Source organism: Bufo gargarizans, chromosome 4, assembly GCF_014858855.1.
Source record: "Bufo gargarizans isolate SCDJY-AF-19 chromosome 4, ASM1485885v1, whole genome shotgun sequence".
In the NCBI taxonomy this organism is placed as follows: domain Eukaryota; kingdom Metazoa; phylum Chordata; class Amphibia; order Anura; family Bufonidae; genus Bufo; species Bufo gargarizans.
Genome location: NC_058083.1, coordinates 107332440 through 107346243, shown reverse-complemented (window position 1 = coordinate 107346243; position 13804 = coordinate 107332440). Strand labels below are relative to the sequence as shown.

The 13804-nt window shown below is 48.5% G+C and overlaps 1 protein-coding gene across 3 annotated transcripts in view; it reads right to left on the bottom strand.

Moving 5' to 3' along the window:
- YEATS2 (YEATS domain containing 2) overlaps window positions 1–13804 on the bottom strand; it is a 94051-nt gene that overhangs the window by 38701 nt on the left and 41546 nt on the right. For all 3 annotated transcript variants that reach the window (XM_044290798.1, XM_044290797.1, XM_044290800.1), the window contains 3 exons: window positions 12489–12641; window positions 10688–10946; window positions 424–585 (listed from right to left, as the gene is read on the bottom strand). In XM_044290798.1, the coding sequence (XP_044146733.1) occupies window positions 424–585; window positions 10688–10946; window positions 12489–12641 (574 nt within the window). The remainder of the gene's footprint in view (window positions 1–423; window positions 586–10687; window positions 10947–12488; window positions 12642–13804) is intronic.

Sequence of the window (13804 nt, the reverse complement as noted above, 5' to 3'; positions counted from 1 at the left end):
CCCCTATTAAGGCACATAAACCTTATAGATAGAAGTGTCCTGCGAGGTATTGCCCTCTATCTTCCAGAAACTAGTGTCACCATGTAATGCTAGCTTTCCCTTGTACCAGGCCTAGGGGAAATGTGCGCCAAGACACATGGGCTTCCCCTAGTGTTACCATCTAACTGATGGTGGGCTGGGAGGAGTCAGAGTTATTTTCGCAGTCATAATGTTTTGACAGACCCCATTAGGAATAGAAGCCATGACCATATGTGAACAGAGCCTTCGGCAATTTTCAAAGGTCTATGGGTATTAATATGGGCGGGATTACTGAATGCAGGAAACACGATGTCTGCGTGTCAGTGTAGAAGAATAGCAGATTATTACAGAATTATACAATAACTAATCTTTGTAAATACAGGTATAGGGAACAAAGTCACTTACTGGCAGTGTTAGCAGCTCTCAGAATTGCCCCTTGGGGTATAAGCAGAAGTTTTCCTTTACCAGATGTATTCTTGCTGTTGGTGGTTAGGTACAGTTTGGTTCCCGGTGGGAGATTTGCCAAATTACCCAAATTTGTTGATGGCAACTGTAAGGTTGCCATAACTGAATAAAAAGAAAGAAAGGAAATACTTAGTGTAAAACCATGCAAGCAATTTTATCCACAGAACTGCCAAAGCGATTGTACTAAAAACTGCTGTCTTTTAACCCATAATGACCAGAAGGTTTTGGGCCTTACTGACTAAGTGTTTTTTTTGTTCATCGTCGCCTTTCAAGAGCTATAATTTTTTATAGTAGCTGTATGAGGGCTTGTTTTTTGTGGGACAAGTTGTAGTTTTTGAATGAAAAGTTAAACGGCGTGAGGGTCACACCCGCAACTGGAAATCACATGGAAGGCCAGCCAATACGTATGTGTAACAATTATTTTATTAACACCACACTATAAAAAATAAGATGAGGATCCTCAATTTTCACATAAATGCATACATAGATATTTAAAATGCATAGAAATTATAAATATCTGTGTAACAATTTAAAATGGACTAGATGGTACAGACTTATTGTGTTTCAGATGCGCAAAGATGGATGCGCACTGCCTCTATTAGAATCTGAAAGTTCTAGCTATAGTCAGTGATTATATCCAATCCTGACCGTAAAATATCTTCACAGCATATATAACTTGCTTTGCTGTTAAACCGCACTGTGTAGCTGGTATATTGTCTATTACCGCACCTGTGTGGCCGATAAATGTATTTACATGAACAGTCTTTATAGTAGGATTTCTTCACAGCAAATGTCCCTGAAGCTGCTGCTAAACCGTACTTGATGTAAACACACTACTCACTGTTCTGATGTGTTACAATGCCCGATCCTCCGTGCTTAGCGTGGCGTCCCACGTGTTACAGCATCGGTGGTCTGGGTTCCGGTCCGTTCTTTTCAACTGACGAGTAGATTGTTGGGACAGGATAAGCAGTGATTGAAAGTGGCCGGGGAGAGCGGCGGCGGGTGGGAATCGGGGAGGCCGAGACCACCCCCGCCGCGCCCGGGCTCCCGGATTGGTTTTGGTCTGATAAATGCACGCATCCCTGGGGGTCAGTGCTCGTCGGCATGTATTAGTTCTAGAATTACCACAGTTATCCAAGTAACGGTTGGAGCGATCAAAGGAACCAACCGTTACTTGGATAACTGTGGTAATTCTAGAGCTAATACATGCCGACGAGCGCTGACCCCCAGGGTTGCGTGCATTTATCAGACCAAAACCAATCCGGGAGCCCGGGCGCGGCGGGGGTGGTCTCGGCCTCCCCGATTCCCACCCGCCGCCGCTCTCCCCGGCCGCTTTCAATCACTGCTTATCCTGTCCCAACAATCTACTCGTCAGTTGAAAAGAACGGACCGGAACCCAGACCACCGATGCTGTAACACGTGGGACGCCACGCTAAGCACGGAGGATCGGGCATTGTAACACATCAGAACAGTGAGTAGTGTGTTTACATCAAGTACGGTTTAGCAGCAGCTTCAGGGACATTTGCTGTAAAGAAATCCTACTATAAAGACTGTTCATGTAAATACATTTATCGGCCACACAGGTGCGGTAATAGTAGACAATATACCAGCTACACAGTGCGGTTTAACAGCAAAGCAAGTTATATATGCTGTGAAGATATTTTACGGTCAGGATTGGATATAATCACTGACTATAGCTAGAACTTTCAGATTCTAATAGAGGCAGTGCGCATCCATCTTTGCGCATCTGAAACACAATAAGTCTGTACCATCTAGTCCATTTTAAATTGTTACACAGATATTTATAATTTCTATGCATTTTAAATATCTATGTATGCATTTATGTGAAAATTGAGGATCCTCATCTTATTTTTTATAGTGTGGTGTTAATAAAATAATTGTTACACATACGTATTGGCTGGCCTTCCATGTGATTTCCAGTTGCGGGTGTGACCCTCACGCCGTTTAACTTTTCATTCAATTACTCTGAAAGATTGGGGATATCTTTTTTAGGGGGAGCACCCTTGTGTTGTGATTGATAGAGTGAGCCAATCCATCTATTTAAGTTGTAGTTTTTAATGGTGCCATTTTGGGGAACACAATTTTCGGATTAACTTTTATTAACTCTTTCTGGGAGGGAGATGGGGAAAAAAAACTGCAATACTGCCACAGAGTTTTTACAGAATAAATTTTCCAGCATTCATTTATTGGGCATAAATAACATGATAAATGTTTTCTCTGGGTCAGTACAATTACAGCGATACCAAATATATATATATTTTTTTTTAGGTTTTACTACTTTTGTGTCCCCTTTTCATTTTATTATTATTTTCTTTTTTTATGGTTCAATAAGATTTTATTATCTTTTATATTTATAGAAGAAACATCACAGATAGCAGTATAGAAACCACTTATACAGTTACAATGCTACATGCAATCGCAGACAGCAGTATATTGTCAGGTAGTGCAAAGTTACATCAAGGGCATGGCATAACCGTAAGTTTATACTGCTAAACAACAAACAGTCAAAAATTCAGAGGAGTCAAAACCCCGAGAGGATTTGATAAGGCCTCTAACATAGCCTATAAAGGCAAATGAATCTAGACAATGAAAGAGACAGGGAAAGACAAGACAACACACAAGAGGAGGGGGGAGGAAGGGGAGAAAATCATAGGACACAGCTAGTGAATAGCTAAGCAATCTCACGGAGGGGAATCACAAAGAACCCCAGAAGTCACCCAAACCAAGAACGAGAAAGAGGCTCTGAACCTGGACCATGGCTGCCAACCCTTGAGAAACGCTGGAATCTTGTTGCGGTCAGAGGCACACATCTCCTCTCTGTGAATCAGCGCATCCATTGCAGAGGCCCAGGTGACCCTTCTTTATTTTCTTTTTTTAAAGAGGAAAATCTTTTTGCATTGCCGCATCCCAAGACCCATAACTTTTTTCTTTTTCTTTCTATGGAGCTGTGTGAAGGCTTGATTTATACACACATCGGCATCCCGTGATCTAATTTACGGGGTATCGATGGAAGACAGAGGGAGTCCACTCTGTCACGGCATACATGCGGCAGGTGCAATTGCCAGCGGCACTTAAGGGGTTAAACAGCCCGATTCGGCACTCCTGCCTGTCCGGGCTGTTAGAGCAGCTCTTATGTGAGAGCCGAGCCCCCATTCTGCACTGCATGCACAGGAGACCCATACAGCTCTTAGACAAGGCTGCCGTGAAAAGGCGCATTGGTAGTCACTACGGGGTTAAAATACATATGGCACGTCTTGCAGTTTAAGACTAGGAGTTGGATGTTTCTGGACCAGGCAACTGTCTGTACTACTTATCCCCCCTGCTGACCCAGAATATTACCGTATTTTTCTCTTTATAAGACACACTTTTTCCCCCTACAAAAGGGGGAAAAACAAGATTTTTGTATAACTTACCAGTAAAATCTCTTTCTCGCTCTTTCCTTGGGGGACACAGAAGACCTTGGGTATAGCTCATCTCCATAGGAGGCGTGACACTAAGTGAAGACTGTTAAGCCCCTCCTCCACAGCTATACCCTCAGCCTGGAGAGAGAGACTGCCAGTTGCGTGTCCAAGCAGTGAGAAAAGGCAAAGTCCAACAACGAACCAACAAGCCAACTACCCAACGGGTAACAAAAACTCGGAAACCGTACAGAGAAAAAACAATGAATGGGTGGGTGCTGTGTCCCCCAAGGAAAGAGCGAGAAAGAGATTTTACTGGTAAGTTATACAAAAATCTCGTTTTCTCGCCCAGTTTCCTTGGGGGACACAGAAGACCTTGGGACGTTCAAAAGCAGTCCAAAAGGGGGAGGGACCACAGCACCAAGGTGAAGCACCCGAAAGGCATCAATGAACCGCCGCCTGCTAACCCAGGCAGGGCAGGCAGCATCTGCCAAGGTCAGAGTATGCACCCTGTAGAACTCGTCAAGGCGTGCAAGGTAGACCTGTGGCCGCCTTGCCCAAATGCATGGCCGAAGCCCAATGCCTCCGGCCCAGGAGGCACCGACCGCTCTGGTGAAATGAACGGTGACACCAAGACAGAATCCTGCCCTTGGTGCGGAAACCTCAGCAATAGCCAATCTGAGCAAGCGGAGGAAAACCACCCTGGAGTCCGTCAACCCTATGCACAGACCTCCTGGAAACCCAAGAGGCCTAACGTCCACAAGAGTCGGAGATCTCCAAGTAAAAACGGCAAGGCCCAAACAACGTCCAAATAGGCGAGGTGTTGAAGCGAAAGGCAAACACCACCTTCAGAAGGAAGGAAGGAAGGAAGAAAACGGGATGTAGAACAGCCCTGTCCTGGAAAAGACAGAAGGCTCGTAACAAAAAAAGGGCCATTCCGGCACCCGTCAGAGACACGACTGATACAGAACACAACCGTACAGGACAGAAGGGGTAGAGAGAACCTCTGTAACGGCCCCAAGGACAAGGTTGGAGCGCCGAGAGCTCAGTATATAGTCCCCAGGGCGGTACCGAAGGACAGTACAGAGGAACCAAAGAGCCACTCCGAGGAAGAAGGTCTTGGCAGGCCCAGAGGGCCGGGAACGCTGGAAGAGGAAGGACAGCGCCGACACTTGACACCTCAAGTAAAAGACAGAACCATGGGGAGAGAAATTCAGAGTGGGGAATGCACAGCTTCCCACAGAACCCCAGACAAAAAACCCTAAGTCTTACGACAGATCCTGGACGAAACACAGCCAGGAGTGGACAGTAGCGAACCCGCTGAAGTCGCCTGGCAAGCGGGCGAAAACCCAATGTGATCAGGCGCAGACCAGTAACACGGGCAGAAGGGTCGACAAAACTAGCCCCGTCGGCCCTCGAACAACGTTGTCCCGTATCCACCCGAGTGGGGGAGCAGAAGGACAGATGGAAAGAACCCAAAGGATCCGCCAGATGCCAGGAGAAGACAGGCAAAAGTCCATGCTGATGTAACCACGTTGTACAGCCCCGGTGTGGGAGATCAAAGGACAATCTGGACCGAAAAGGTAGTTCCCCCAAGTTATCGAGAAGGTAAGTCTACAGCAGGACCATCGTCTTAGAATGGGCCACGCAATCTGCACTCAGCGGGAGGACAGAACGCGGTAGACTCGGTAAATAGGCACACAGCTAATACAGCCAGTGTGAACAAGGGAGACAGTACGAGGCCAAAAGGAACACCGGAACCATCCACATGAACAACCATGCTCTCCCCAGAGGGGAGGACAGTGAAAGAACAGCCTCTGAAGTCTGGCGGGAAGCCACATCGGAGTGATCCGTACCGAGCGGGAGCCAAACAAGGCAGGCGAGATAAGGCAGTGGAGACAGAGGCCGGCCTAACACCCTCCAACCGAAAGGAGGAGGAGTGGGCAACAGGGAAGCCATAGGACAGCTCAAAAGCAGAACCTGCTACACTGTGAGACGCCCGGTCCACCGCCTCGCAGAAGGCGAATACCTTGGAGAACCCAAGGCGGAGGTCCTCCGGACCTGGGTAATCGAGCACCCAAGAGAAGTTGGGTGACCTTCCCGAGAATAGCAGCCCGAACCTGGTAGCAGATCAGACAGAAGCATAGAGGCGCCAATAGGAAGGACTCATACCACACTGCATCCGAAGAGGAGGAAATTGCAGCAGGCAAGGGAACCGCAGTCCTGCCAGAGCCAACGAAGAATTCGAGAGGCACTGCAGACAACAGCACTCTCGACCATGTGACCACGAGTGCAGGGAAACAATGCCGCGGGAGGACGAATGGGTACGTATCTAGGGACCACGAACACACCCCGGGCGGAAGGGCCAACGAAAGGAATGAGTACCACCCAGCTAGGTGCAGTAGCGAACAAGTAGAGCCCGTCTACTTATAAAAAAGGTATATACCTTTGAATACATTGGGCATTCATCTGCTGTTTGTTGAACACCACCTCAGGCTCACACAGTTGGACCGAATGAGCTCTTTAGAGAATAGTGCAAGGCTTGCTGGAAGCACCGTATCCCAAGAGAAAAAAGTACATCTCAGGATAAAGGGGGGCATACGTACGAGTAGCCCCGTAAGCAGAGAGAATGCCAACCCACCTATGGGAGGAGAAGGCATACACGGCCCAAACAACGGATAGAGCGCACAAGAAAGTCCGCTCACTGCAAAAAATAGTCACTCAGCGAAGGATCAGCCAGAGTCCAACCGTAACAATGGAAGTGCAAAGTGCAACCTGAAAGGTAGTCATGCACAAGACTAGTACGGCATGCGATGGAACGCAAACAGTCCGCCCAGAAAAGGGGGGAAATGTACCTGGCAAACACTGCAGAGGCCTGCCCAAAAAAAGGGGAGGATGCCAAGGCCAGTACCTACTCCGGAAAAGTAGGACATACCATATTCCGCCCAGAAGGGGGCCATGCCCATGGCCGTACATATCCAGCAGAACGCAGGAAGGTCCACTTTAGTGAAAGGGGGCATGCACAGGTTATTCTACCATTAAGTGATTGTGCAAAAATCCACCCAACACCGAATGTCGCGAGAGTGCACCACTCCGCCAATGAAGGGGGACGTGTACCAGTCCAGCACAGCATAAACAAGGACAGCCGTGGATCGCGTGAGCGTGCAAAATGCCGCCCATGGAATAATGGGGGGCCATGCACAAGACCAGCACCGTATCCAATGGGAGTGCAAGCATTCCACCCAAGTTAGAGGGCATGCTCATGACCGGCAACGCATCCAGTGAGTGCAGTATTCCGCCCAGAAATGGGGGTCATGCACATGGCCAGCATCGCATCCAGTGAGAGCGCCGCCATGGGTGAGAGTGTACGTATGTCGCCTGAGGAAAGGAGACATGTCCATGGCCGGGAGCGAATCCAGTGAGAGTGCGGCACACCGCCCACGGAAGGGGGGGGGGGGGGGTCATGCAGATGGCCTGCAACGGATCCAGTGAGAGTGCAGTGTACCTATGAAAGGGGTTCACGCACACGGCCGGCACCGTATCCGGTGAGAGTGCAGTATTCCGCCTATGGAAGGTTTCATGCACATGGCCGGCAGCGAATCCAGTGTTCCGCCTATGGAAGGGGGTCGTGCATATGGCCAACACCGCATCCGGCGAGAGTGCAGCAGTCCGCCTAGAAAAGGGGGGTCATGCACGAGGCCAGGCCGCAGCCAGGGAGAGTGCAGTATTCCGCCTAGGAAGGAGGGTCATGCACCTGCAGCCACCAGAACTGGAGTGGGTGACGAAGTCTGGTCAGAAAAAAATCTGCATGCACTTGGCCAGCGCCGTATCCCGGGAGAGGGCAAGAAAACGCCTGGGAGGCGCCGCAGCCGGGGAACACAACACACCGCCTAAGAGAGGGGGGCATGCATACAGACAGCAGTACTGAATGATGAGGCTGCCGCGTCCTGCGCAGCCCACAAGTCCAGTTATTTCAAACAAAATTATAATTTATTTTTTTTTGTTGTTTTTGTATTTATTTTATTTATTAATATTACAGCCTCCCTGAGGCAGAAAGGGCGGCCACCATACAGGGGCACAGGCCGTACAGGCCCTCAGGAGCCGGCCAGTACCCAAAGGGTTAACAGGCATCTGGCCTGGGGGGCGGCGCAGCGAACCCCTGGGGGTGGGGGAACCTCCAGGCGGGAAGAATTCGCGCCTGGAGAGTTCCCGCCCCCCCCCAGAGGCCAGAATTTTGCGGCCTAGTAGGCCGTGAAGCCGGGGCCTAAATTTTAGCGTCGCCCGGCTGACCGGGGCCGCAAGTATTTAAAGTATCGGCCGGGCCTAAGCCGGCCGCAAGAGCCCCCGTACCGGTCGCGGGTGCCCACCCCGAGCGCCGGAATTGCGCAGCAGGCCGCGAAGCCTGAACAAACTATGCAGCGCCCGGCCGGCCGGAATGCACCGACGGCCGGCCGGGGCCGGTTGGAGCACAGCTCTATCCAATGCCGGCTGCGGGAGCCCACCCCGCAGCCGGAAGAATCAGGGACCCGAGAGGAGCGTGGAGGTGCGGCCCAGCAGGCCGCGATGCCTGGGCCCAAATTTGCGGCGTCCGGCCAACCGGACGGATGGTCGGCCGGGCCTAGTTAGAGCATAGTGCGCACATGCAATGCAGACCGCGGGTGCCCACCCCGCGGCCCGGAAGAGTCAGGGGCCCGAGGAAGGAGCACCGGATGGTGCGGGCCAGCAGGCCGCGAAGCCTGGACTAAATTTTTGCGGCGCCCAGGATTACCCATGCCGTCAGGAGCGCAGCAGGTCCTGAGCAGCGCAACGGTAAGCGCCCCCTCTTTGCGCGCGTCCTGCACCAGCGGTATGATCTATGGCGGGGAAGAGAGGGAGCAGATTGCCGCCTTGCGGCACCCCAGGGACCACCCTAGGTCCAGCAGGGCCACCCTATAGCCACTCTGCTCGGATAGGCTACCAGTATGGGGGTCAGTCACGCAGGAGACCGGGGAGGGAGGGGACGTAGGGCTGGAGAAGCCACTCTCTCACCACAGATGTCTTCACCCTCGGTCCGTTCCAGCAGGGTCGCCCCTTCAGCTACTGGCACCGTAGTGGCAGGGCGCTGGAAGAGGGACTTGGCGTGCGGGCGACCCTTGCGCTGGCGGGATGCAGGGGAGCTGGGCTGCCCTGGTCCACCTTGGCTTCTGTGGGGGAGGCAGCAGTGCGGATGACCGGCACTGGCGCAGCTCAACCCCGGGAGAAACAGAGAGGTCTAGTGCGTCTCTGTTGTCCCGTATTCTGGAACAAAAAGAAAAGAAAAAAGTAAAAATCAAAAATTTTAAAACAAAGGAGAAAAGAGCCCTGCAGAGCAGGGAGTGTCTTGCCTCCTTGTACACTAAGCAAAAAACTGGCAGTCTCTCTCTCCAGGCTGAGGGTATAGCTGTGGAGGAGGGGCTTAACAGTCTTCACTTAGTGTCACGCCTCCTATGGAGATGAGCTATACCCAAGGTCTTCTGTGTCCCCCAAGGAAACTGGGCGAGAAATGGCAGTGCATCTTTTACAGTGAATACTAATGTGCGCTTTCATTATGGAGTATATCAGTATGTAGGAGGCGCAGGGAGCAGTGACTGTTGCGATGCTTGCGCTGACTGTACTCACCACTACCTGGTTATCTGGTACTGCACGTGTTCTGACTGTAAAGCCTCAGAATGTAGTGCACGAAGGCGAGGACTATGACCGGACACTGTGCAACGTCAGGTCATAGTGCAGTGCGGGGCCAGCAGAAGACCAGAGAGCAGTGAGTGCAGGAAGAGTTCATTTATGTATTTTATGCCTGATCTGAAGTCTTATAAGGACTGGGGGTACGATCTGAGGTCTGCTAAAATATGGGGGTCCGATTTGGGAGTCTGAACTGAGGTCTGATGAAGATTGGGGGTCTGATCTGACATCTGATGAAAAATATTTTTTTGATTTTCCTCCTCTAAAACCTAGGTACGTCTTATAAAACGTAAAGTTTGGTAATCAGTTAAATATTAATCCTGAATAGAAGAAAAACTATACCACGCATTCCCCCGGTGTTATCAGGGAGACCATTTAAATGGTAAATAAATTAAATGTTAGGTTTCCTTGCAACTAATACTGAAAAAGGATACTGAAACACATGCACAAAGCTGTCATGATCCTTCAGGTGGATCATGTAATATGTAGCCGAGGGTGAAATTTGCATCAGCAAACCTGAATCTTAGCAATTTTTACATATATATATATATTTTTTTAAGGTGGAAGAAAGCGAAGTACTCGCTAAAAAATAATTTTCACATTGTGAACGTGGGGACATCTGAGCGTTAGTCCTCCCAGTAGGAGGCTAAAACCGGGTAAAGGATTGTTCCATTAATGTAGACTAAACATCGGCTAAACAATACATAAGGGAAAAAGGGACAGAAAAATAACATACTAGAATTACAATACAAGGACCTGCTCACTTGAATGGACTTTGCTAAAATACCAGGCATGCCATGTGCATTTAAATGGGGTTATCCAAGTTCTCAAAGAGCCCCCCCATGTGCCGGGCCCCTCACAGGTAATATACTTACCCCGCCCCCCCGACACCGGATGTTTTCATCCGTGTACAGGGAGAAGCAGTGGCGGTGCGGGGACCAGGAGTGTTGCCGGGAGCGGGGTAAGTATATTACCTGTGAGAGGCCCAGCACATGGGGGGCCTCTTTGAGAACTTGGATAACCCCTTTAAGGTTTTCATTTGTAGGGAACTGTCTAAATAGGAGAAAGTATACATGTTATGTCTGTACCTGAGCCTTGGGATCCAGTTTTTGTTGTTACAGCAGATGCGACTGGTGTTTTAGATATGTTTTGTGTGGCTTGGGCTAACACATTGGCACTTCCACTGGTTACAACAGCTTTTGCTACCCCTTGAGCAACAATCTGCTTTGTTCCCACAGCTTTGGCAGCTGAAGAGCTGGATTTGGCAACAAGTATCTGGCCACCACTGATAGTTACAGAAGGTTTAATTGAGGCCTGGGCAGACGACCCAACAGGAATGCCAACAACCTGGAAAAGAAGAGAAAGTCAAATGTCCAGTGGCATACCTGAGGGAACTCGGCATAATCTAAACCTGATGTTTGCGATATTAATCCACATGATGGAGACCTACTAGATCAATATTCTTGTTGCAAAAGTGTTTTTGGTGTTTTTATGTCACATAAAATAGAGGGAATTAAGCTGACACATCACATCTGGAGTAGTAGATGTGGCGATTACATCAATACCAAAGTTCTTTCAAATTATTAATATTACAGAAGTTTTCCCACCAAAGACTTATGTCATACCCTTGGGATATGTCATAAATGTCTGATGGGTCAGAGTCCCACCTCTGAGACCCCAACCTAATAGGTGAGGCCTAACGCACACAACCGTATGTATTTTGCAGTCCGCAAAAAATACGGATGACAGCCGTGTGCATTCTGTATTTTGCGGAACGGAACAGCTGGCCCCTGATAGAACAGTCCTATCCTTGTCCGTAATGCGGACAATAATAGGACATGTTCTATTTTTTGCAGAACAGAAATATGGACATACGGAAACAGAATGCACACGGAGTAACTTGCGTTTTTTTTGTGGACCCATTTAAATGAATGGTTCCGTATACGGTCCCCCCCCCCCCCCAAAAAAAAGGAACACGGACATGGAAAGAAAATAAGTTTGTATACATGAGGCCAAAAACTCTTGATCCAGCAGGCAAAAAACAGTTGCCAGCTTCAGGCAGGGAGAGAGGTACGCATGGGATAACAATGTCAGAAATAGGTGACAATGACCATAATGCTGTACTGAATCACTGGCCATTGGCCTTACTACCCCAAACAGAATGTATAACATCCTAACGAAGCTAAGGAAGCAAAACGCGCGTCGAGGCATTCTCTGGCCATTTCCCTGATCATGTCTACAGGTGGGTCCTGTGGGTGGGAGTTCTCATGTGACTCATTATTTTTTTGCCTTATTTTGTTATTTGAGGATTATGGTGGACACCCCCCTTGAATTACTATATAACTCAGTACAGGCTTTTTATGTGAATATATGTTGCTTCCCTGAAATCTTTTTCGGACATGTTATAATATGTATAATATATGTTATAATGTTACATTCTGCTCAGGGGTAGTAAGGCCAATGGCCAGTGATTCAGTACAGCATTATGGTCATTGTCACCAATTTCTGACGTTATCCCCTGCATACTTTTAATACTTTTTAAAAATAAACTGATATTATTCTGATTTATGTTGCTGAGCTTTGTGTTTTTGTTCCCTTCAGGAACATATTTATAGGTTATGTTCTGTATATGAACTTGTAGTTTGAGGCTTTGTGTTTTTCTTGTTAGGGACTGAGAGGTGACCATGATTGTTCACTACTCTCCTCCTCTATGGGATTTACATATACGGTCCAATATCCCCATTCTCTTGATTGATGGGGATCCCAGTGCCAGGACCCTGACTTAACAGACATCTATGGAAAGGTCTTTGGTGAGAAAGCTACTTCAGCTACAAATATACACTTTGCCAAAGTTATAAACATAAAGGGAAAGAAAGCAGAAGAGCCTACCTTAGATCCCTCTGCAGTATTTATGGTTTTCTGGGGTGAAACAGCAATCATTTGGTTACCTTTCACAGTAACAATTTGCGGTAGAGACGGCTGAGAAGTTGAAGGAGTTTCTTGCTGTTGAGAAGTTTCAATTGGCTCTTGTTTAATGATCACCTAAAAAAAGCACCACATGTAGTTCATTATCATATGCACTTGATTCCCAAGTTTAGCACGTCATCTGACATAAAAAGTTTTAATTGGTGGGGGTCTGATCCCTAGAACGAGATGAGAGAAGCGCTTGCATATGGAACTCTCTCCTTGCTGCAGAGGACAGAATCATGATGTGCCCATAAACTTTTACTGAACCAGACTCTGACAGCGAGCAGAGAAAACTAGATTTTTGTACTCACCGTAAAATCTGTTTCTCTTCTGATCATTGGGGGACACAGGCTTGACCATGGTATAGCTGTTGCCGCTAGGAGGCGGACACTAAGCACAAAGGTGTGAGTTGCTTCCTTCAGCTATACCCTTCCTACAGGGACTAAGCTAAACCAGTTAGTGCAAAAGCAGTAGGAGAAGCAAGACAAAAACAGGAAACCAAACTATGTACAAACCCAGAACCACGCAGACTAGAAAAGGCAAGAGAAACAGATTTTACGGTAAGTACAAAAATCAAGTTTTTTCATCCGTATCATTGGGGGACACAGACTTGACCATGGGACGTTACAGAGCAGTCCCAAGGGTGGGCATAAACAACTCCCCCTGGCCAATCAGAGAACAGCTGTCTGCAAAACTCTACGTCCCAGAGAAGCGTCAGAAGATTAAAAAGTATGTACTCTGTAAAATTTGGATAAAATATGCAAAGATGAAGAGGTAGCCGCCTTGCATACCTGAAGGGGCGAAGCCCCATGATGCACTGCCCAAGAGGCCCCCACTGCCCGAACAGAATGAGCAGTAACCCGGAAGGGTGGGGCCCGGTCATTGACCCAGTACGCTTTCACAATGGCCAAACGAATCCATCGGGAAATGGAAGTTTTAGACGCAGCCAGCCCTCATCTCGGCCCCTCTGGAATGATGAACAGGGAATCCGTCCGCCGGAAAGATGACGTTTGGGACAGGTAGATGCGAACGGCTTGTACCAAATCCAGAGTGTGGAGCGACTGCTCACGAGGATGACACGGGTCAGGACAAAATTAAGGGAGAATAATCTCTTCATTGAGATGGAATGACGGCACAACCACAATGGAAGGAAGGACTGAACAGGACGAAGGACTACTTTGTCCTGATGGAGGATCAGGAAAGGCGACCGACATGAAAGAGCCGCGAGTTCAGACACC